Here is a 22,408-nt window from a genome sequence, read left to right as displayed (position 1 = left end):
TCCTTCCCTCTGAAAAACAAGGATCAGCAATGTTTTAAGCCAAAAGTTAAAAAGATTACTTCAGTTTTCTATTAGCTCAGTCTATTCCATTAACTCTTGTTCTGCTTGATATTCATGAACATTTCAGCTCTTCATGAATCCTGTACATTTCCCTCTATTCCAATATTATAATCTCTAAAGTTCTCAGAAACCTGCATTTTAGAGCACCTGTCAAAGTTCTATAGCTGATTACAAACCATCTTTTGAAAAGAATCAAAACAAGACAACAATTGTCTATGAATGACAAAATGTCCAGCGTAGTTACAGTCAAGAACATGATTGACAAATAAATTTGGTTATCTCTTTCTTGGCTTTCCCTAAGCTAAAATAATGGGTGACACCAGTTTTGTAACCTTCAGTGCAGGTGAGGAGGGGCTGGAAGTTGTAGAGTCAACCCAAAATGAAGCGAGCCATCTGTTTTAGGAAAGCAAAGCAGTAGACCACGGTCAACGGCTGGTGGGTGGATGGGAGCATGTAATCCAGACCCTCAACCAGAGGCCAGAAGAACTCAAAACTGTTCACTGGTCAGCCATCTGAGATGAAGTAGGGCTGTCCAGAGGCAATATGGCCCTTGTCAGCTCTGAGGGCCTCTGAGGCCAGAATGTGAGCCTGCACCAAGTTATCCACATGGACAGACTCAACCAGGCTTCTGGGATCTCCACAGACAAACTTGAACGTGTCTTTCTCAATATAGCTGACTATTCTGGGAAGGTGTCTTTGTTCTCCAGGCCCATAGATGCCAGCCGGCCTCAGAGCACAGGTTCTTAAGACACCATCACCTCTGTCCAGGGGTGTGCTCTCCGCCTCCAGCACCTTCTTCTCTGGCACCCCCCTCCTCTGGCAAACCTGGAGGATGTTGTCTGTACTCCCAATGCTGACTTCTTTGATCAGGTTTTGATTTAGTTGCTCCTTCCCTGACAAACCATAAGAGGCAACATGAAACACACATGTGACAGCTGTGTCCTGGAAGGCTTTCTCTATGTCAGAGAGGTGGCGGATGTCTCCATGTACAAACTTGATTCCTTCTGGAATGGTTTGAGCAGGACTGCTGATGTCAAATAGAATTACGTGGACTCCGTTTTGGTTCAGAGCATGGCCCAGGTGGAAACCAAAATAGCCACCTCCTCCTGTAACGAGGAAAGTTTCCTTTGGAGATCTTTGGGGGTCCATATGTGGCAGTCAAAAGACAACTGGACAGCAGCAGGAAGAAGGGCGTAGCCTGCAGACTGAAGGAGGCGGGCTGGCCCAGGCCTTGGGAGCCACCTGCTGCCTCTACTCGGGCACTGGAGCCCTCAGACTGGCCTCTGGTAAGTTATTTTAATTATGTTCTAGTCACAGATAAGGTCTTATTCTTTCCGGCATAGTTAAAGGGGTGGGTAATTCCATATGTCCACAGGCCTTACCAAATTGTAAAGTATACAAATCAAATGGTTCTCAAAAGCTAAAAAAGTAGTTTATAACCTTAAAACATTTAGCAAACCTAGTATCTGACCCACATAATTTAGACCATATATTTACATTTGAAGACATTTGCACTTTACCAATTATCTTTAAAACTGTTTTTATGTTTCAAAGATTAAAGTCACGTGAACTAAAAGGCATTACAGCTTTTATTTCTCCTTGAAAAATATTTGATCTAAGTGCTTATTTTTCTTTAGGTCAATGAATTAGAGCTCTGTTTTATATAACCACCACACACATAACACATATGATTACACAGACAGACAGAAGAAGATCCAGTAGTTGTAAGATTTTTCATTTGGAGCTGAGCGCAGTGGCTCATGCCCGTAATCCCAGCACTTTGGGAGGCCAAGGCGGGCAGATCACTTGATGTCAGGAGTTCGAGACCAGCCTAGCCAACATGGTGAAACCCCATCTCTGCTAAAAATACAAAAATTAGCTGGGTGTTTTGGTGTGCACCTGTAATCCCAGCTGCTCGGGAGGCTGAGACAGGAGAATTGCTTGAACCCGGGAGGCAGAGGTTGCAGTGAGCAGAGATTGCAGCATTGCACTCTAGCCTGAGTGACAGAGCAAGACTCTGTTTCAAAAATAAAAAAAGATTTTTTCATTTGCCTATCTCCTAATTGGGTCATTGGCCTCAGGGTGGAGTCCTTCAAGAAGCAGGGCTAGGAAAGCATGCAGTTTTCAGGGCCCAAGAAACAGGCATAGCTGGAAAACAAAAACAGATTTTGGGAGAGACCTATCTGTTTTTAATTCCTGGGTTCTATAAGGAAAACAGAGCTTTCTTCCCAAAATGGGGTCTGTGGCACCTTCTCTATTTTTCCCAAGGAGTCCCATGCTCTCACAAGTTATCTTAGGGCCTCTCATGCGTGCCCCAAGAGTGGCAAGACAAAATGGAGAAAAATAATTCAGTTGACTGAGAAAAAGCCTTTTTCCAGAAAAACAAGATCCAAGGGAAAAAAAAGCCCTTTTAAATATACCAATACTTTGGATATCCACTTTTAATTAAGCTGAGCACTCTTTAAGAAAGTCTTTTTAAGTCCCTTGTTACCTGACTTTAGCCAGGCCACGCGGCCAATATTTCTGGCTTTTGAACTTTATGGAAAGTAACCTCACAGATGAAACCAACAAGCCTCAACTAAGGTTATGACTTAACTGTGAGTGTATGAGGTATTTTCAAAGAAGTGGTAAGCAGTTTTTACAAAATCTAGAATCTTTAAAGGTGGCTCTCAGAAAGGAAGATTTAAGAAAGGAAGCTAGAAGTTGTTCACAGAGGGGAAGAAAATCAGCAAATGGTAAAAGTCACACGATATTAACCAGAAAGTACTCATTCCCTAAGCCAGAATTGAACCCAGGCTGCCATTATAAAATGGCAGAGACCAAAACAAAGTATTGCCACATGGTTACAATGTCAAACTCCCAAGAAATAAAACAAGATGGAGACCCGAAGTTTGTTGCTGACCATTTGCCAGGCTGGCTTGAACAGTAGGCTTATGGGGTCCTAGGCCCATATTCTATCCTAAGGTACTCCTCTTCATGACACAACCATATAGAAAGTCATGCAAAGCACACCAGATTGGCTACAGCTTAAGAGTAGCCTCATAAATTCTTTTTTCCATTAATCCAAACTTTACAGAGGATATAACCGTGATTTTATCATCCATTCAATCGTTTGCACAGGGAGAGGGAGGCCAGAAGTCCGACTGGTAAAAACTTTTATCCTTTTGCTGGCATGTCAGACTTCTGGGTTCCCTTCCCCTGAGCTCGGTTTTAAGCCAAGCAGCTTAAGGTTTGGGGTAATTAACTTTTCCCTGTTTGGGGGGTGCACCCAAGGGGAGTGTCCTGTGGTATGGGGACACAATTACCTATCTGTGAAGAGAGGACAGAGGAGGCAAAAGGGGAAAGAAGGCTTTTTTTTTTTTTTTTTCCTCAAAGGAATCCCAGTGATTCAGGGGGCATTTGAGAGAAACACATGCTGAAGATGATTGTTTACCCATCTAGAAAGAAGGGAAAAAGGCATCCCTAGTTTCTTTATCTTCCCAGCGAATACCTGGAGTATGTGAGGGAGAGAAAGAAGCATCCCCTTTTCTTTCTTCCATCCTTATATTCCCAAGGCCTAGTGACCTCAGCAGGGTGCAACCCGTGGGTGCCAATGCAGCTTTTCACCCATGTTAATAGGGGGCCTGGAAGTGGGAACTGTCCGCATTTACCTATGCGCTGCCTTTCCCGTGCTGTCGGTAACCTTTGAGTTCCCTAGATCTTGTCTATGCCATGGATGCGAGCCTGACCTCCATCCATAAAGCAGGAAGGCCTAATTGGCTTGAATTAGTCATGCTTGGGGGCAGGAAGATGCTACAAGGCATGGGTGGAGAGAGGGCATGACTTTAGTCCCATACTTATGTCTCTCTGGGCCTGATAAACTTTGCATACCTCACGTGGCTCATGCTGCTCTGAACTATTTTTCTTTTCTCACTGGGAACTGTCATTCTACAGATGAATATGAGATGATTCTTGTCCTTCAAGGGTTAACAGTTGAGTTGAGGGAGCAGAACCTCTAAAGGTCACTTCTTATATGGTAATGCTAGACAAAGATATGCACAGCAGACCACAGGAGAGGAGCTCTTAGCCAACCTGAGGACTGAAAGATGGCTTCTTGAGATAATTCACTGAATTTTCATTAATTTTTTTTAAATCTTAGGTGTAGATGGTGAAGGTTATGAGCTCTAATATTTTCACACTCTTCCCTAGACTTTCAATCCTCTGCTCCCCACCACCTGCTGCTTGACTCTCCCCTCAGGACTTAGTTTCTCTAACAGACCACTTACATGGTGGTTGTTTTCCCTCCCCAACTCCTGGTACCATTGGTTTCCAGCCATTGTACCTCCCTCCTCCCTAAGAACCCCCGGCTTCAAATATCATGTCCTTGGGCTATCCCACCCAGTATCTCTCCTTGTTGCAGTCATCCACAAATCCCTGGGTCACTCTGCTTTATTCCCTAAAGAGTTTAGTTCTGGGCTCACTCTTACTCTTGCCAGAACTCTTCCTGTTTTGATTCTTGGTATTAGCATTGATATATTAGCATTGATATTAGATGACCCATTTAATGTCCTTGTCTCTCAGTTCTTTGACTTCCTCTCCTCCAAGGCTCTTATACTGCATCCTTACTTCACTATTTATTCCTGTAATCATAACCTAGACTTGTCATTACTAATAATTGCTATACCTCCATATTCCCAATTGAAATCATCCCACTCCCTTGGCAATTAGCTCTTATCATCCAACTTACTTTCCAAAATACTCAAATTCCAATACTCATTTAGTCACAAAAGAACTTACATTGATCCTATCAAATTTTCAATGATCCCCTTCATGCTTGCATTTTCCAAATTAAATTCTATTATTATTCATTATCAGTCCTTGAATAGTACAAAAAACAATTATTTTATTCATTTAGTTAAATTTCTTTATATCTTTCATTAATATGTTTTTAAATTCTCCACTAGAAATGTACTTCTAGTGGACAATTAATGCATTCTCACGTTAATGCATTTTCAATGCATTCAACACATTAGGAAATCTCCTTCCTAAAGACCATCTCTACCTGGAAATTGCTCTTCTGCTTAAATATGGCAAATGCACAATTTCCAGCATTGGATTTCCATTTACCATCAGTCTGGAGATCTGGAGATGCCTTCCACCATTCTTCTTAGCTGGAGTCTGTTTCTCTGAAGCCCGAAGTACTATATATTCTCTTTATGGAGGACCACTTCTTCCAGGAGATCTCAGGCAAAGGGACATGGCAGGAAATATCCTGAGGCCTTACATGTCTGAAAATATCTATTTTATCCTCATATTTGAATAACTGTTTGACTCAGTAGAGAAATTTAGGAGATAGATCACATTTTCTCCCAAATGTTAAGGCATTACTGTCTCCATTTTGCTGAGTAATTAATTGGTGGGCCCTTTCAATCTGGAACTTCATATCATTCTATTTTGAGATACTTTCTTATTTCCAAAAATATTATTTTTTTATTCTTATTTTAAAGAGTGTCTGTTTATTGTCATTTTATAGATATTCTATTACTCTAGACTAATTTGCAACTTCTTCTATTTTTTTCTATTTTCATTTATTTACCTCCTTGTTTTACATTTTGGGTAACACTTCATCGTTCTCCAACCCTGATATTGTCTTTTCCACTTTAGTTAATTCATTTTTTAATTTCCAAGTTATTTTTATTATGCTCTGAAGTAATATATTTTCTTGTCTCTTTGAAAATATTAAAGTTTGTTCTTTAAATGTGTTTTCCTTTGGCTTATCTCCATTTCCTCCAAGTTCCATTTTGTTATTTGTTAATCTTGGCCTTTCATAGTAAAGAATTTTCTTAAATATGTAAGGATTTTTCACTGTCTACTAATATTTAATAATGGGATGCTATGACAAAGATTTTGCACACATACAACTACAGACCAATCTTATTTAGAAGTATATATACAAAGTCCTAAATAAAATATTAGCACATAAAATACATATTTTTAAAATTCATTAGTATGAAGTGGTGTCTATCCCAGAACTGCAAAGTTGGTTTGATATTATGAAAACATTAACATTCTCTATGGAGAAAAACTATATGATCACCTCCAAAGTTGCAGAAAAGGTTTTGAACAAAAATAAACATCATTTACGTTTAAAAAAAAAACATTAAACATGTTGCTTAGTTTCCCTGGGTTTGTAAAGTTTTTGAAAATTCTCTTGTATTGATTTCTAGTTTTATACCATTGTACTCAGAAAAGATATTTGAAATGATTTTAATCTTCTTAAATTTTTTAAGACTTGTTTTGTGGCCTACTGTATGATCTATCCTAGAGAATGTCCCATGTGCAGTTGAGAAGAATCTATATTCTGCAGCTGTTGAGTGGAATGTTCTGGAAATGTCTGTTACACCTATTTAGTCAGACTAAGAAAAAAAGTAGGGAAAACTAGAATAAATAAAATCAGAGACAAAAAAGGAAATGCTTCAACCGATACCACAGAAATACAAAGGATCCTAAGAGGCTATTGTGAACAATTATATGCCAACAAATTGGATAAACTATAAAAAATGGATACATTTCTGGACACATATAACCTACCATGAAGAAACAGAAAACCTGAAGAGATCAATAACAAATAATATTATTAAGTCAGTAAAAAGTCTTCCATCAAAGAAAAGCCCAGGAGCTGATAGCTTCATTACTGAATTCTATGAAACATTTCAAGAATAACTAATACCAATTCTACTGAAACTATTATTTAAAAATTGAAGAGAAGGGAATACATTCAAATGCATTCTACAAGGCAAGCATTATGATGATACCAAAATCAGACAAGGACACAATAAAAAAAATAAAACTACAGGCCAGTGTTCCTGATATATATAAATGCAAAATCCCTCAACAAAATACTAGCAATCTGAGTTCAACAGCACATTAAAAAGATTTTTCACCATTATCAAGTGGGATTTCATCTAGGAATGTGAGGATGTTTCAACATATGCAAATCAATAAACATGATGTATCACATTAACAGAATGAAGGACAAAAACCGTATGATCATTCCAATAGATGCCAAAAAAGCATCTGACAAAATTTAACATTCCTTCATGGTAAAGCTCTCAACAAATTGGGAACAGAAGGTGTAGGTATGACAATGCAATAAAAGCCATATATAAAGCCCACATCAATGCAATAAAAGCCATATATAAAAACCCACAACTAACATCATACTGGATGGGAAAAAATTGAAAATTTTTTCTCTAAGATCTGGAATAAGATAAGGATGCCCACTTTCACCACTTCTATTCAATATAGTACTGTAAGTCCTAGCCGGTGTAAACGAGCAAGAGAAATAAGTAAAAGGCATCACAATTCAAAAGGAAGAAATGAAATTATCTCTGTTTATAGACAGCATGATAATATGTATAGAAAACCCCAAAGAATTCACTAAAAAATGGTGAGAACAAATTCAGCAGAGTTGCAGGATATGAAATCGACATACAAAAATCAATAACATTTTTATACCCAAATAGCAAACTGTCTGATAAAGGAATCAAGAAAACAATCCCATTTACAATAGCTACAAAAGAAATAAAATACTTAGTAATAATTTAGCCAAGGAGGTGAAAAATCTCCACACTTAAAACTATAAAACATTGATTTAAAAAATTAAAGATGACACAAAATATTGGAAAGGTATTCCATGTTCATGGATTAGAATTAATACTGTTAAAGTGGAGAAAATATCTGGATAGCTATGTCTCAAAAGATAACATAAAAGTGGTCAACAGGTATATGAAAAAATGTTCAATATCACTAATAATTAGGAAAATGCAGGTCAAAACTACAAAGAGATATCAACTCATCTCAATTAAAATGACAATTATCAAAAAGATAAAAAAATAACAAATGCTGGTACAAACATGGAGAAAGGGAAACTCTTATATACTGTTGGTAGGAATGTAAATTAATACAGCCATTATGGAAAACAGTATTAAGATTCCTCAAATAATTAAAAAATAGAACTACCATATAATTCAGCAATCCCACTGCTGAGTATATATCCCCCCAACAAAATGAAATCAGTATGTTAAAGAGATATCTGCACTCTCATGTTTATTGCAACACTATTTGCAATAGCCAAGATATGGAATCAACCTAAGTGTCTATCAGTGAATGAATGCATAAAGAAAATGGAGTATGTATACACAATAAAGTATTATTTATCCAATTAACAAAAAGAAATTCTGTCATTTGCCACATGTATAAACCTGGAGGACATTATGTAAGTGAAATAAGCCAGGCACAGAAAGATGAATACCGCATTATCTCACTCATACATGGAATCTAAAGAAGTTGAACACATAGAAGTAGAGAGTTAGGATAGTGGTTACCAGAGGCCAGGAAGCAGAAGGATAGGGAGAAATTGGCCAATAGGTACAAAAGTACAGTTAGGAGGGGTAAATTTTGGTGTTTCATTGGACATAGGATGGTATTATAGATTTAAAAACAACTAGAACAGAGGGTTTTAAATGTCCTGATCACAAAGACGACAAATGTATGAAGTGATTGATATGCTAAATACCCTGATTTCAGTTTTAATAATGTACACATGTATCAAAACATCACAGTGTACCCCATAAATATGTACAATCATTATGTGTCAATTTAAAACACATTTACCAATGGAACAGAATAGATGGTCTAGAACTAGGTCTAATAGCATATGGAAATTGAATAGACATTAAATGGGTGTCTCATGTTAGTGGGTAAAAAATGACCTTTTTAAGAAGTGGTGTTGTGATAAATACACAGACATATGAAAACAATGCAATGGATCCATTTCTCAGACTAAACACCATAATAAATTCTAAATGGATTGAAGATTTAAAGTGAAAAATGAGTCCATATCAGTATTGAAAGAATGGATTAATTCTTTTAAAATCTAAAAGCAAAGAAAAAAAAACTGGAAAACAATTGCAATTTACATCAAAAAGTCTTAATATGTCTACCACGTAAAAACCTTCCCACAACGGTAATGAAAGAGATCAAAATCTCTGTAGAGAAATGGGCCAAAGCTAAGGGACAAGCACTCCAAGACATTGATGATAAGAATACAAAATGTTACAACCCCTATGAAGATGAATTGGGCAATATGGAGCAAAATTACATATGTATTACCCTCTGACCCAGCAATCCTATGTCAAATATCCCAAAAATATTCTAAGGAAAAAGCATGAAATATGCATGCATAAGACTTCTTTGTAACATAAATTGTAAGAGAAGAAGAACTGGAAATATTTGGGACTGATTGAATAAACTATGGTACAGCCACACAATGGTATACCATGTATCTGTATAAAAAAAGTATTTATCAGAAATAGTTCCATGTACAGTTATGGAGTGATCTCTAGAATATATTATCAAGTGGTAAAATCAAGGGGAGAAATTGTATATAATATCTACTATTTATCTCTACTATTTATCTGTGAGAGGTGACAAGAAATAAATATGCATGAATATTTACTTATATAAAAATATAGAAGGATAAACCAACATCATTTTGAAAAATGTTTTGCCCTATTATAAAACAAAATAAATTTTAAAAATCAATTCCTAAAGTATAATAATAATAATAATAAATCAATTCCTAAAAATCAAAACAAAACAAATAAATATGTTTAACTGAAAAAAACACAATAAGAGGAATAATTTCAAATAACTTCAGAATACAATGATGATTCTATATTCTAGTGAAATATTCTCAAGGGATAAAACAGTACAAAAATGTTTTCAACTATTAGGAAACAAAATATTAAAGGATGTGTTGGTATTATAATTCTTCTGAAATATATGCATTTTGGATGTATGTACATTGTGGGATAAAGCAAATTAACAATTATGTTGATGCCATTGGGAACTGGAATTTTCTGCGTGGCAGTGATTCCAATGTAAAATTGATGAGGCTAAGTAAAACCTGCGGTCCTAAATTTAAATTGGATTTTCAGTATTAATTTATCATTCATTTTATGGATGTATATGTATTTCCTTGTTATATCTACTTAGAAAGCCTAGAAACATTGATGAACTCAGTTAAGAGTGTGCAACTGTTAGACCCAAATTGTGGTCTCTAAAAACAATTTCTCACTGAAAGGAACCATGGCTCCGTAGAGAAATGGCTTTGTCTGGGACTAAGAAAAGAACAAGTCTGGAACACCCTCCCATATCAGAAAATCCTAAGAAAAGAACAAGTCTGGAACACCTTCCCATATCAGAAAATCCTAAGAAAAGAACAAGTCTGGAACACCTTCCCATATTAGAAAATCACAACAACAAAATTAGGAAATGATCAAAAATACTACAGTGGAGTCAAAAGAACTTAGGAATCAACCTGAAGATGGCCAAAAATAGACAATTTTAGTGTTAGAAAATGATTGTTAATGTTGTTAAATGTTGGCAATTGTGATTTTGAAGATAAGCTTCTATTTACTGGAGATGCATGTGGAAGTATTCAAGAGTAATGTCATCATGATGCAAGAAACCTACAACAAAAACATCCAGTATGAAAAAAAGACAGGGATAAATTAAACATGGGAAAATTTTAGCAATCTTTGAGTCTGGATTGTAGATGTAGGAATATTTGTTGCATATTTCCTTCTACTTCTCTGTGTGTTTCAAATGTTTCATAACAAACATTTTAAAATGTAAAGTTAAAGCAGCCAAGTGCTCTCTTTTTTTCTCTTTGCTTAATATAAGCTTGAATTCCCTCTTGGCCATACTTTTTCTAAGTTTCACAATTTGAATGTAATAATATGATAACACTGAAAATCAAGAGAAACAACTTGAAAAGTCAGTAACTGGTTTGCAACTCACTGCAGAAAACAAATGTAACTTTAACATCACACCTTGCTTTTGATTTTTAAAAAAATCAACTTGGTTATCACCATTACTCATCAGGCTTAGCTCAAGTGACTTTGGTAATTTCAAAAATACATGACTAAAGAAAGAAAATGTAAGGATATTGGCTATTTTGTGCCTTGGTTTGTGAGTTTCTAAAGACGAATTTTAAAAGTGGTTTGATTCAAGAAAATCATTATAGAAAGTGTGTGATCTGCTTACATGCTTACTTCCAAGAGGACAGCTCTCATACAAATGCTTAATTTCGTGTGTATTTGTTAAAAAATGCAAGCCAGTTATGGATCATATCTTAGTAACATCTTCATTCATCTTTTAATTTCATTCTGTACACAGTGCACATGATCATTGAATAGAAATAAACAATGTAACAGAATCTTGAAAGTTTTGAAGCTAATTCTTTTGCTACAAATATTTCTAAAAAGCCATTTATTCATTCATTCATTTTCACAGGCCATTTGAGATAATTATTCTAAAGTCAATTTCGTTATAGAGGGCATTGTTTCTAAGGCATGTTTTGGAGTTTATATTTGTCCATATTAAGTCTGGTTGTAAGCGATATAAAACCCAATATAAGTGGCCTCAGTCTGTTTCTTTCCAAGGTCGCCCTATGACCAAGATGGTTTCTCGTCAGGCCCATGTGCAAGTAACCAGAGCCAAATGTTCTTCTAGAGAAAACTCTAGGCCTAAGGCATTGACTTACTGACCTCTGTGCTCTGCTATTGTCTTATCTCTCATCTTAATAGTGTTGTTTTTTTTTCCACTTACAGTAAAATTTTATTGTATTTTAAGAAAAACCACCATTTATAACACTTGGTTTCCTAAAAACCAAATTGTGTGTATATGTATGCATGTACATGTGTGTGTATATATGTGTATATGTATATGTGTGTATGTACATATAATGTTTACTTGGAGAACATCTAAAGCAAAAGGCTTCGATCAGAAGGTGGCCATTTCTGCAGTGCCATTTCTGCCGATGTTTTAACGGCAGTGCCCAGCCTCACCTCCTGTTAAGACTGCCACTCAAAGCTGCTGCTCCTGGCGGTCTCAGTTAGGTGCACAGAAGCAATTGGCCTTCTCAATCAACAATTTCATATTAGATGGCTCTCAGTCAACTTAGACTTCAGCCTGTCTGGTTCTGGAGCTGGCAGCTGCAGCAAGAGCTTCCTGGTTGCACAGATTTCTTTCTGGTTGTGGCAAGATCAACAGCTCTATTTGGCAGCCCAGGTTTTTCATATGACTTTGGAAGATATCCCTGGAAGAGGAGCCTAGAGTCCGTTTCTTCATCTTTCTAAATAATTCTGTAATGATTTCTGTTTAAACTGGCTAGAGAGAATTATATTTGTTGTATCTAAACCATGACCTCCTCAGAAGTATTCTGTTGTGTTAAATAAAATGTTATGTGAGTCCTCAACATACAACATGGATAAAAGCAGTGTGGTTCTAGTTGTGGTATATGGAGGGGGTGTGAGCAGTGAGGTGAAAGGGAAGATCCAGGAGCCCAGCTCCCACGTTCTCCAGTTTTCCATTCCACCATCCAGGATGGTCCCTGAGTCACCTCTGAAGAACCCCAAGACTCCCAAGCCACTATTTGAAAGTCAGTTAACATGTTCACTATTAATTATTAAACACAAGGGGGTTCTAACTCCCTGTATCTCAGGAGGGGCCACAGTCGGCGGATGTGCTCCATCAAGTGTGCTCTTTCACTCTGCACTGAACTTGAATGCCTATTTTTTTTAATGGCTTATAAGGAATCCTGAGCATCCCTCTCACTCTCTTTTCCTCCTCAGAGCCAGTCCTAGACAGCCCACTTCCCCTCCGCAGGCCCCTGCCCTAGGCCCTCTTAGAAAATTGTCGGCCCCAGAAAAGTGCCTGCAGCCTCCAAGATGCTCATCTCCAAGAGGAGGCCGTACGCTGTCCTGTGCCAACGTGGTCAGACTGCTCGTGCGCAACTGTGACCAAGTCCCTGGACTTACCGTGCCTCAAGTTCCTGGGTTTGGAATATGTGGGGCCTAAGGCTTCTCACTGCTTTGAGAGGATATAGCTCTAATGAGTAAATGCTTCTAGGACATGACAGACATGTAGGAGGGGTTTCTTCACGTGCCCTAGAAAAGTAGTTGTGCTGATTCTCTAAAATAGACTTCACAGTTTAAGGGCATCTGAACCATGGAAAAAAAAGCTGTTTTATACCTGAAAAGTTATTTGTTGGTCCTGGTTGGGGATGTTTAAACCAGAATTTTAAAATACGCCCATTAATTAACTGACATGTGAAGACTTACCATGTATAAGTCCCTGTGTTTAGTATTGAGTGGCTTGTGAGAAACAGAAGAGAATTATTTTGCTCCTGGATGGAAGGTGTGAAATAAGAAGGTATGTGCAAGGCAATTTGACATTTAAAAAACCAGCTCCTGGATTCATTAATTTTTTGAAGGGTTTTTTGTGTCTCTATTTCCTTCAGTTCTGCTCAGATCTTAGTTATTTCTTGCCTTCTGCTAGCTTTTGAATGTGTTTGCTCTTGCTTTTCTGGTTCTTTTAATTGTGATGTTAGGGTGTCAATTTTGGATCTTTCCTGCTTTCTCTTGTGGGCATTTAGTGCTATAAATTTCCCTCTACACACTGCTTTGAATGTGTCCCAGAGATTCTGGTATGTTGTGTCTTTGTTCTCGTTGGTTTCAAAGAACATCTTTATTTCTGCCTTCATTTCGTTATGTACCCAATAGTCATTCAGGAGCAGGTTGTTCAGTTTCCATGTAGTTGAGCGGTTTTGAGTGAGTTTCTTGATCCTGAGTTCTAGTTTGATTGCACTGTGGTCTGAGAGACAGTTTGTTATAATTTCTGTTCTTTTACATTTGCTGAGGAGAGCTTTACTTCCAACTATGTGGTCAATTTTGGAATAGGTGTGGTGTGGTGCTGAAAAGAATGTACATTCTGTTGATTTGGGGTGGAGAGTTCTGTAGATGTCTATTAGGTCCGCTTGGTGCAGAGCTGAGTTCAATTCCTGGGTATCCTTGTTAACTTTCTGTCTCGCTGAAAGAGAGAGGTGCATGAATTCATTTTGAATGGCCCATATTCTATTAAAACAGGTAGGAGTCTATGTTGAGAATGAGGAATTGGAATCTTAAAGTAAGTGAAAAAGATGTCATGACATTTCAAAAATAAAGGCATTAGACTAATGGTTCATTAATGTATTTCAATGTATTTTATGCATTTTAAAGCACACATCTAATGTATACATTTAAGACATTTAACTTGAAATGCATTTAATACAAAATATATTTCAAGTATTTTAAAGCAAGTATAATAAAAGAGAAAAGCAAAATCACTCTATGTATTAGAGACTATGCAATAGCAATGAAATCTATTTTGATTATATATGTTCACTAACATGTTTTCACACATAAAATATGAGCTATTAGTTAAATTATTTTATCCTTTTTAGCCATCCAGTTGGTACACAAAATTGTAAGCACTACAAACATTAAACCACATTCTTACACTGACAATCTCACTCTTTTTTGGTTTTCAGTAATATCTACTACATCTATTTGAAACAATCTCTGCTTTAAACTTTTGTAGAACATTCATGTTGCTCCCACGTGTTCTAACCAGCCTTCTAAACTGACGGTTTCACAGTCACTTGGTGATTTTCTGAATAGCTATTATTTTTGAGATCATCAAGAAGGCTCCCAGTGCTGGGCTCCCTTTAGGGAGTAAGACATGTGTCTTCCAACCTCAAAAGAGGCAGATGTTCAATGGAGAGATATCTCTTGCCCTCTGGATATGCTTCTCCAATATGCCTCTCTACATGTGCAAACTTCCTCAAATCAAAACTGACTTCCTCCCTAGATCTGCTTCCCTTCCCTGCTCTGTAGCTTCCATTAGTCCACTGCTAAATAATTGATCTAAGTAATCATTAATAATGATAATAAAAATAGACACGGCAACACTGACGGAGTGCTGAGTCTGTGTCAGGAACCACTGTAAGTACTTTATTATATTTATTCATTTAGTTACCCCTGGGAGGTAGGTACAATTATTATAAATTCTAATTTCACAGATGAGGGAACTGAAGCACCAAGAGGTTGGATAAGGTTCCAGAGGCCACAGAAGTAAGTAGCAAACTCAGGACTGGAGCTCAGGATGGGCTGCACAGCCCATCTCTTAACTGCCACACCATGCTGCCTTATGCCAAGGGCATTTTTAATATGTAATTTTTAAAAAACAAGCGAGTAACTATCAGTTTTTTGCTATTCAATGGCGAATACAACTTGGCAAACATTTTGATATAAACATTCACACAAAATCAACAAATATTTCACAGCATCAAAAGTGAAAGGCCCAGATAATTAACTAAATTAGAATTTGTGTCTCTTGTGAAAGATAAAGAGCTATTCTGGGGTCCTTTTAAGAAGTTCCCATAAATAGATCCACATAAGCAGGCTCTGCGTTGCAGGGCCCTACTGAGCTTTCAAGAACTGTTGGCTGCAACTGTGGCCGGGATACATTAAATGCATCCTGAGGCTGAGGCCCCGCAGGCTCTGAAGGCAGTCCTGCCAGCCCCTCCTCCCACATCCTATGCACACCAGATCCATGGTGTTAGGGAGTGAAAGCAGCATTTCAGTTACTCAGTCACTCACTGGTCCCTAGAAAATGCCTCTTCAGGCACTTAAAATCCCCTCATTCAAATTAAGCACTGGCATTAAAACTTTTAAAGATGCACCCTTTTTGTAGGGCATAGGTTACTTTGCATCATGACCGGCTTCAAACTTGCTGAATATGGGATTGAGTATGAGCAGCTGCATCCAGTTATGAAAGAGGGAGAAAAAGAAGAGCTCCATTTCTTTTGAATTCCAGGTCTTCTGAGAGCACGTGACCACAGCCCCCGGCGCAATCTTTAGTCTTATTCCTGCCAACCTAATGACAAGTTTCATCTTCAAACTGTGTGCAGGATTTTTACAGAGTTAAATATTTTGAGTCACAGCCTTTGTTATGAACTGGTTCATACACTCAGTCCCCAGAATATCTCGAGTTCTTTTTGGCATTCAGTGTTTCTGAAAATTAAGACTCTGAAAGAACAGGCAAGACTTCCGATTCCTCTCTACCTGGCTTGACTGTTTTTGCAGGCATTAAGTAAAGAAGATTCTTCCAGAACCTTGAGTTATAAGAAAGAGACTTATTGGCCTTCCATTTCAGAACTCTGTGAGATTTCAAAAGCTTTAGTGATTGGGGCAAGAATGTGAAGTCAGTAACAGGTGTAAATTCAATTAAGATTATTTTAATTTTTCTTTCCACCAATGCTTCATGAAGTCCACTTTCAAGTTCATACCTGACCTCATTAGACATATAACTTTTACTTAGGACGATGATTAGTCTTCGGCTTTTCTCTATCAGTGAGTGGATTTCATCAACAACAGCTGAAAATGCAAGATAACCCATATTAATTTAAGATAACTGAAAGGGGGAACATGAGATAAAAGTCATTTTGCACAGTCTTATTTTATATTAACTCCTAACCTCACTAATAAGTTTTTCTTTAAGACAAACCATTTGTTCTCAATTTTATATGCTTATTAAAAAATCGCTAGGTAACAATAATAATGAACACCTACTTAGCACTTATTCTGTACCATACCTTATTTTAAATGTTTTTTGTATATTAACTCATTTAATCATCACAATACCCTACAGAGAAGATACTGTTATCACCTCCATTTAACAGACAAGGAAGCCAGAGCACAGAGTGGTTAAGTAACCTGCCCAGAGTCACACAGCTAGTAAATGGCAGAATCAGAATCTAAACCCAAGTGGAATACATTTTTCTAACTAGTATACTATCCTGCTTCTCCTCAAGCAGAAAAGAGCATGCTAAAATCAGAATTTAAAAATTGAAAGACAAAAAGGCACAATAAAACAAAACCATCCATTATTTTAGACCAGGGGTTGGCAAACTTTTTCTGCAAAGGGCCAGATAGTAAACGTGTTAGGCTTTGCAGGTCACACTGTCTTTGTCACAACTACTCAATTCTGTTGTTGTAGCTCAGATGCAGACACAGGCGACAGGTAAACCAATGTGCGTGGCTGTGTTTCAATAAGGGTTGCAGGTGTGATGGAACCCGTGGCTGGTAAATTGCCAACCCCTGTTCTAGACCTCTCACTGTTCTCAAATAGATGTTTAACCAAACCTAATTACAACTGAATATTCGAACATTATTTTTATTTATGAATTAAGAATAAATCTGTTTTCAAGAAAGATCCCTAGAAAATAACGGAAATATAGTAAAATTGATGTATGGCCCAGAATAAATGCTTTCTAAGTAACAATATGCCTTCTTAGATGCAAAGAACTGCTATCCAAAAATACCACAATGTATGCATCTGATAATCTGGCATATTTTTTGACAAGTTGTTTATTACTAAACAGTAGTGTAAGTTAACAATATTTTCCCTTCTAATTTGTAATATGGGGGGGAATGTAACTATTTCTTTCTCACTGTTATATCTTTGATGCCTAGTTCACAACTTGGCACAGGAATAGTATCCAATAGATATTAGATTAATACATGAATGATGGTAATAATAAAACTTTTGTTTTGTTTTTTAAGCATCAGTATCCAGAATAATTTGACACCAGATTTTAAATGTTTGTTCTGAATACTTCAGAGAAAATCTAAAAAAGTTACTCATTTAAAAAAAAAATTGCGGTAATTTGCTTTAATATATGCACCGTGACCATTTGTATTCCTATATTAATAAAAAGAACATTGAATTTCATAGCTATGATCTGATGGGGATCACTGCTTTCCTGTTATTTTTTCCCTTTTCAATTTTCCTATTTTCTACTTAAATTTCATCACCAATATCAACACGATAAAAACCTGTGCATTTTCTAGTAATAATTAACCCGTGTTTATTTCTAGTAAGAGTTACTAGTGAGCATTAACTAGTCCACACATCACATGTTAAATTAGGAACTGCTGCTGAGGTACAGATATTCTCACCGTAGGTCATTTCTAAATAAATGCTTCATGATAACGCCAGCTCTGGATCCGGTTCTGAAAAGGAAACGCCCTCTCCCTTTCCCAAAGTTTCAGAGAACCATGAAGCACAAAGAACAGAGCCCAAGAGAAGAGACTATTGGAAGCTCAGTAGTTTGTTTCCTCACTATCGACTGTTGACTCACCTGGTTATCTCTGGCTTAAAGGACCTTATTCATTTGTTTTTAAGGAAAATGGAATAGCTATCTGGGGGCTAGCTCATTCATTTTTTAAAAAGAAACTATCTCGAATATTTTTCTGTCTGGCATTCCATCTTACCTCCTCCAGGCACTACATCCCTTTCAAATATGCATAACTTATACCCAAAATGTTTCTCCAACACCCTGGGCAAAATCTCCACAGCGAAGGTGTGCTCCTCTCCATTTTCAGGTCGGCATTCTTTTAGGTAAGACACAAAAGCATCATATGTTTTTCCATCTAGGAGGTAAGATTGATTCTTTTAATTCATGTGTAAATAAAATTTTATTTAAGTACGAACTTAAGTGAATGTCATAAGTAATGAGTATAGAATCCTTGAAAAAGAAAAATTATATATGAAGTTGTTTATATTTAAATCTCCCATGCTAACCAAGCAACCAATTAACCAATGTGTTTTTAAGCATCTACTTTAAGATCTCACTGCTTGACAGCATAGAGGAATAGAGAGATATATAAGCCATAGATCCTAGCACTAAAAGAACTTAAGTCTTTAAGTTCCTTAGAAGGCCAAGAGCCCAAAGGTGCCCTCATTCCAGGAGTGGAAAGAAAATCTCACCCTGGTTTACTCATATCATTTAATTCTACCACCATCACAATTTCTATGCTCAAAAAAGACCCCCAAGAAGGTGAAGAGAGAAGCAGAGCAGTTTACACTGGAATGTGGGGAAAAACAATAGAGGTGAATGAAATAATATGCTACAGGAAAACATGCTATGATATTTTTAAATATTATAGAATATAGATGTCAAAAGGAAAACTTCTGATCTATTGATGATTTTCACTGATGGTAACATCTGCTCCTATTTGATTTCTGACAATGGAGCAGTACTCAGATGGCTAACAGAACAAATTCAGGAGGAAATGTCTCCTAAATAACAAAGACCATGCTCCTAACTGGGTAATTAAAACATGATACCACTGTCTCTTCTAGCTTCATCCAATCTATCCTAAAAAGCAGAGCAGATGCATGCAACAAGTTGGAAAAAGTTACAGACAGCACATTAACAGAAGAAAAATAGCACAACAACAAAAACAACAACAACAAAAACACCTAACAAAACTCACAGACAAAATAACCCGGCCAGAGAATAAAGAGTGATCCCGATGGACATGCTTTCTGAAAGGAGGAAATTTTGAATCAGGTCCTAAAAAATGCAATGGATGCTAATTGGGATCTGTAGAGAAAGAAGGAAAGCAGTGGGGAGTGGTCTACCTTTATCCCATGACAATTGTTTTGATGGCAGACGATGGCAGACAGGTAAGATTTATGCATGGTATATTATTGGGATTAATGAATTTGCTACTGAGTTAAAGGCTACATATAATTGCATTCCTTATTAAAATCTAATAGGATAAAACTATTCTAGATCTGTGTCTCTCATGGTGCCATCATTTATGCTCAACAGCCCAGCCCAACATCCTCCATAGCACTCATGGTCACCAAACAACACTTTCTGCTTCTGGCAAAAGCTTCTTCAGTTCTTCCTACAGCATTCTGTTCAGCAGTTTGGGTTAGAACCTATTGTTGATTTAAAGCAATTGCTTTGCAGAATTGCATGCATTGAAAGATGAAAAATGTTGGTAAAAATTTCAGGCTTACATAAATATCAAAGGTATGAAATGTTGGTAAAACTAAAACCAGTTATTAATCAGTAAGTAGGTCCCCCACATACTTTTCTTAAACTGCTATCAAATATAACTACTTATTAGTTAAGTAAGAGCTAGTGCTTCCACTGGGATTGTCACTGTGTCAGTGGCAAAACAGACACCAACATGTAAGACAATTAAATTGTCTAGCTTTGCTCTTACCTATGAAAAATTAGCTTTTCAACTATTAATTGCTTTCAAATTCCTTATTTTAAGCAATTCTTTTAATATAAATCTGCTAATTTTATTACAATTTATTTTAAATCCAGGTAGTAAAAGGTTTAGGGGATTTGAGAATTGACAGAGTAAAATGTTCAAAGAAAGGAATTTGAAGGCTAATGGTAATTTTTTGTTCTCTATATTCAAACATAAAGGAAAATTATAAAAGAAATTATAATTCAAAATGGATATTTGGGACTTCAAGGAGTAAGTTAAACAAATGTTCCTCAAACTATGCTTGGTGAATGACCATGTTTTAATTTAAATTTGCCTTTTTTTGTTGTTGTTGATTGATTAGTTTCATTTCCAATCCTTCAGAAAGCAATACTGAACACTTTCTTAGATATTGCAGCAGTATTAAATTATGATAAAAGTTTTTATTTGCATACTTATATCTCCATTTCTGTCCTTTTCATGGACTGCATTTGTTCGTGGACCATAATTTAATGGAAGTGATTTAGAGCATGTCTCTAAATATCTCTGCACTGCCATATTGACAGTTAAGAAGTGTGAATTGAAAAAATTACCTGCAAATCATGTCAAACACAACTGGAGAAGAAGAAAAGAAATCTTAACTCCAGAAAGTCAGAAAGAGAGGAGCTAGTCAATGTTTATTTGAAGACAAACACTGGCCTATGCAAACAGAGACCATTCAGAAAATATCAAACACAGATTTCCCCGTTTGTTGCAGCATCATGTCTCCCCATAGCAAAATCACACCTGCACATGCAGGCTCAAAGCTAAATTCACTAACCTTGCTAATTTTATATTGTTCAATTTAAAGTTCTAAATGTGAAAACTAAACCTATAAAAATCTCAGAGGAACTAATATAATTTCTGTATAACTTGAGGTTAAGAAGGCTGTTTTACTTATGATCCCAAATCCAGAAAGCAAAAAAGATATATTTGAGTATGTTTTTCAAAAAGTCTTTTATATAGCACACCACTATAAGCAAAGTCAAAAGACAAATTACAGCCTGGGAATATTTGCATTTCATATTATAGATAATAGGCTAAACTCCCTAAAATATAAATAGCTCCTAGAAATAAATATGCAAAATGAAGCCATCGTCCCATGGAACAATAGGCAAAAGATATGAATGGGTGTGTTGAGAAAGGAAATACAACTGAGCCTTATGCAAATGAAAAGTTGCTGATTCTCTTGCATAGTAAAGGAAATGCAAATTAAAATATAACTTAGATACAACTTTTCACCTATCAGATTGGCACAACTCCAGATGATTGTGGGTAAGGTTATGGGAAAAAATTTGCTGTCATCTTTTGAAGGCAGTAGGGAGGGTGAATTGACAGTATCTAGCAAAATAATGGCCGTGTCTCCTTCTTGTACTCTAGAAATTCCATTTTGGAGAATTTTTCTTTCAGACCTACTGCATACATATGAAACGATGAATGTACAAAGCTGCCCATTGCAGCATTTTTGTAATAACAAAAGATTGGAAACAAGCCAAATGTCCAACTAAAGGAGACTAAATAAACAGTGGTAGCTCTGCACAAATAAAATACTGTGTGGCCCTAAAAAATGAGGGACTTCTTTGTAAAGTAGCATGCAAGTGTGTCTAAGGTATAAGAGAGCAAAGTTGAAAAGAGTGTGCATATTAAGCCAGGATTTGTTCTTTTTAAAAGGAGGTGTGTAATAAGAATCTATATTGATATTTGGTCAGATGTGCTGTCAATGAGGGGTGGGAATCATAGATCCAGGACCAGGCTGGAAGGGGGGCTTCTGAGGTATAATTTCATAGACATTTTGGGTTTTGAACTCTGTAAAGGTTTTTTTCCTGCAAACACACACATGCAAAACAAAATCAAGTGCAATGAATTAGACTGACTTCCTTTAAATTAGTAATTATCTGGAAACTTGAGGACTTCTGGTCACCTTTAAGTATAAGGAAACTGAGGCATAGAGCCAGCGGGTCGACATAGTAGCAGATAAAAACTGGCAGATCTAGGACACATGAACCCAGATCATTTGGCTTCCAGCTCGGGGTTCTTTTTTTCTTTTTTTCTTTTTTTTTTTTTTTTTGAGACGGAGTCTTGCTTTGTTGCCCAGGCTGGAGCGCAGCGGCGCGATCTCGGCTCACTGCAAGCTCCACCTCCTGGGTTCACGCCATTCTCCTGCCTCAGCCTCCTGAGTAGCTGGGACTACAGGCTCCCACCACCACGCCCGGCTAATTTTTTGTATTTTTAGTAGAGACGGGGTTTCACTCTGTTAGCCAGGATGGTCTGGATCTCCTGACCTCGTGATCTGCCGGTCTCGGCCTCCCAAAGTGCTGGGATTACAGGCGTGAGCCATCGCGCCCGGCCAGCTGGGGGTTCTTACA

The 22,408-nt window shown here is 36.9% G+C and overlaps 1 protein-coding gene and 1 pseudogene across 4 annotated transcripts in view; both read right to left on the bottom strand.

The window, feature by feature from the left end:
- Window positions 1-306: 306 nt before the first annotated feature.
- LOC129030820 (short-chain dehydrogenase/reductase family 42E member 1-like) lies at window positions 307-1,209 on the bottom strand (annotated as a pseudogene).
- A 12,916-nt stretch (window positions 1,210-14,125) lies between these two features.
- IL18R1 (interleukin 18 receptor 1) overlaps window positions 14,126-22,408 on the bottom strand; it is a 43,519-nt gene continuing 35,236 nt past the window's right edge. For all 4 annotated transcript variants that reach the window (XM_054475741.2, XM_054475742.2, XM_054475740.2 and 1 more), the window contains 2 exons: window positions 18,264-18,422; window positions 14,126-16,364 (listed from right to left, as the gene is read on the bottom strand). In XM_054475741.2, coding sequence (XP_054331716.1) covers window positions 16,009-16,364; window positions 18,264-18,422 — 515 coding nt within the window. In that variant the 3' untranslated portion in view covers window positions 14,126-16,008. The remainder of the gene's footprint in view (window positions 16,365-18,263; window positions 18,423-22,408) is intronic.

Source organism: Pongo pygmaeus, chromosome 12 (genome assembly GCF_028885625.2).
Source record: "Pongo pygmaeus isolate AG05252 chromosome 12, NHGRI_mPonPyg2-v2.0_pri, whole genome shotgun sequence".
Classification (NCBI taxonomy): domain Eukaryota; kingdom Metazoa; phylum Chordata; class Mammalia; order Primates; family Hominidae; genus Pongo; species Pongo pygmaeus.
This window is presented reverse-complemented; position numbering and strand designations above follow the sequence as displayed.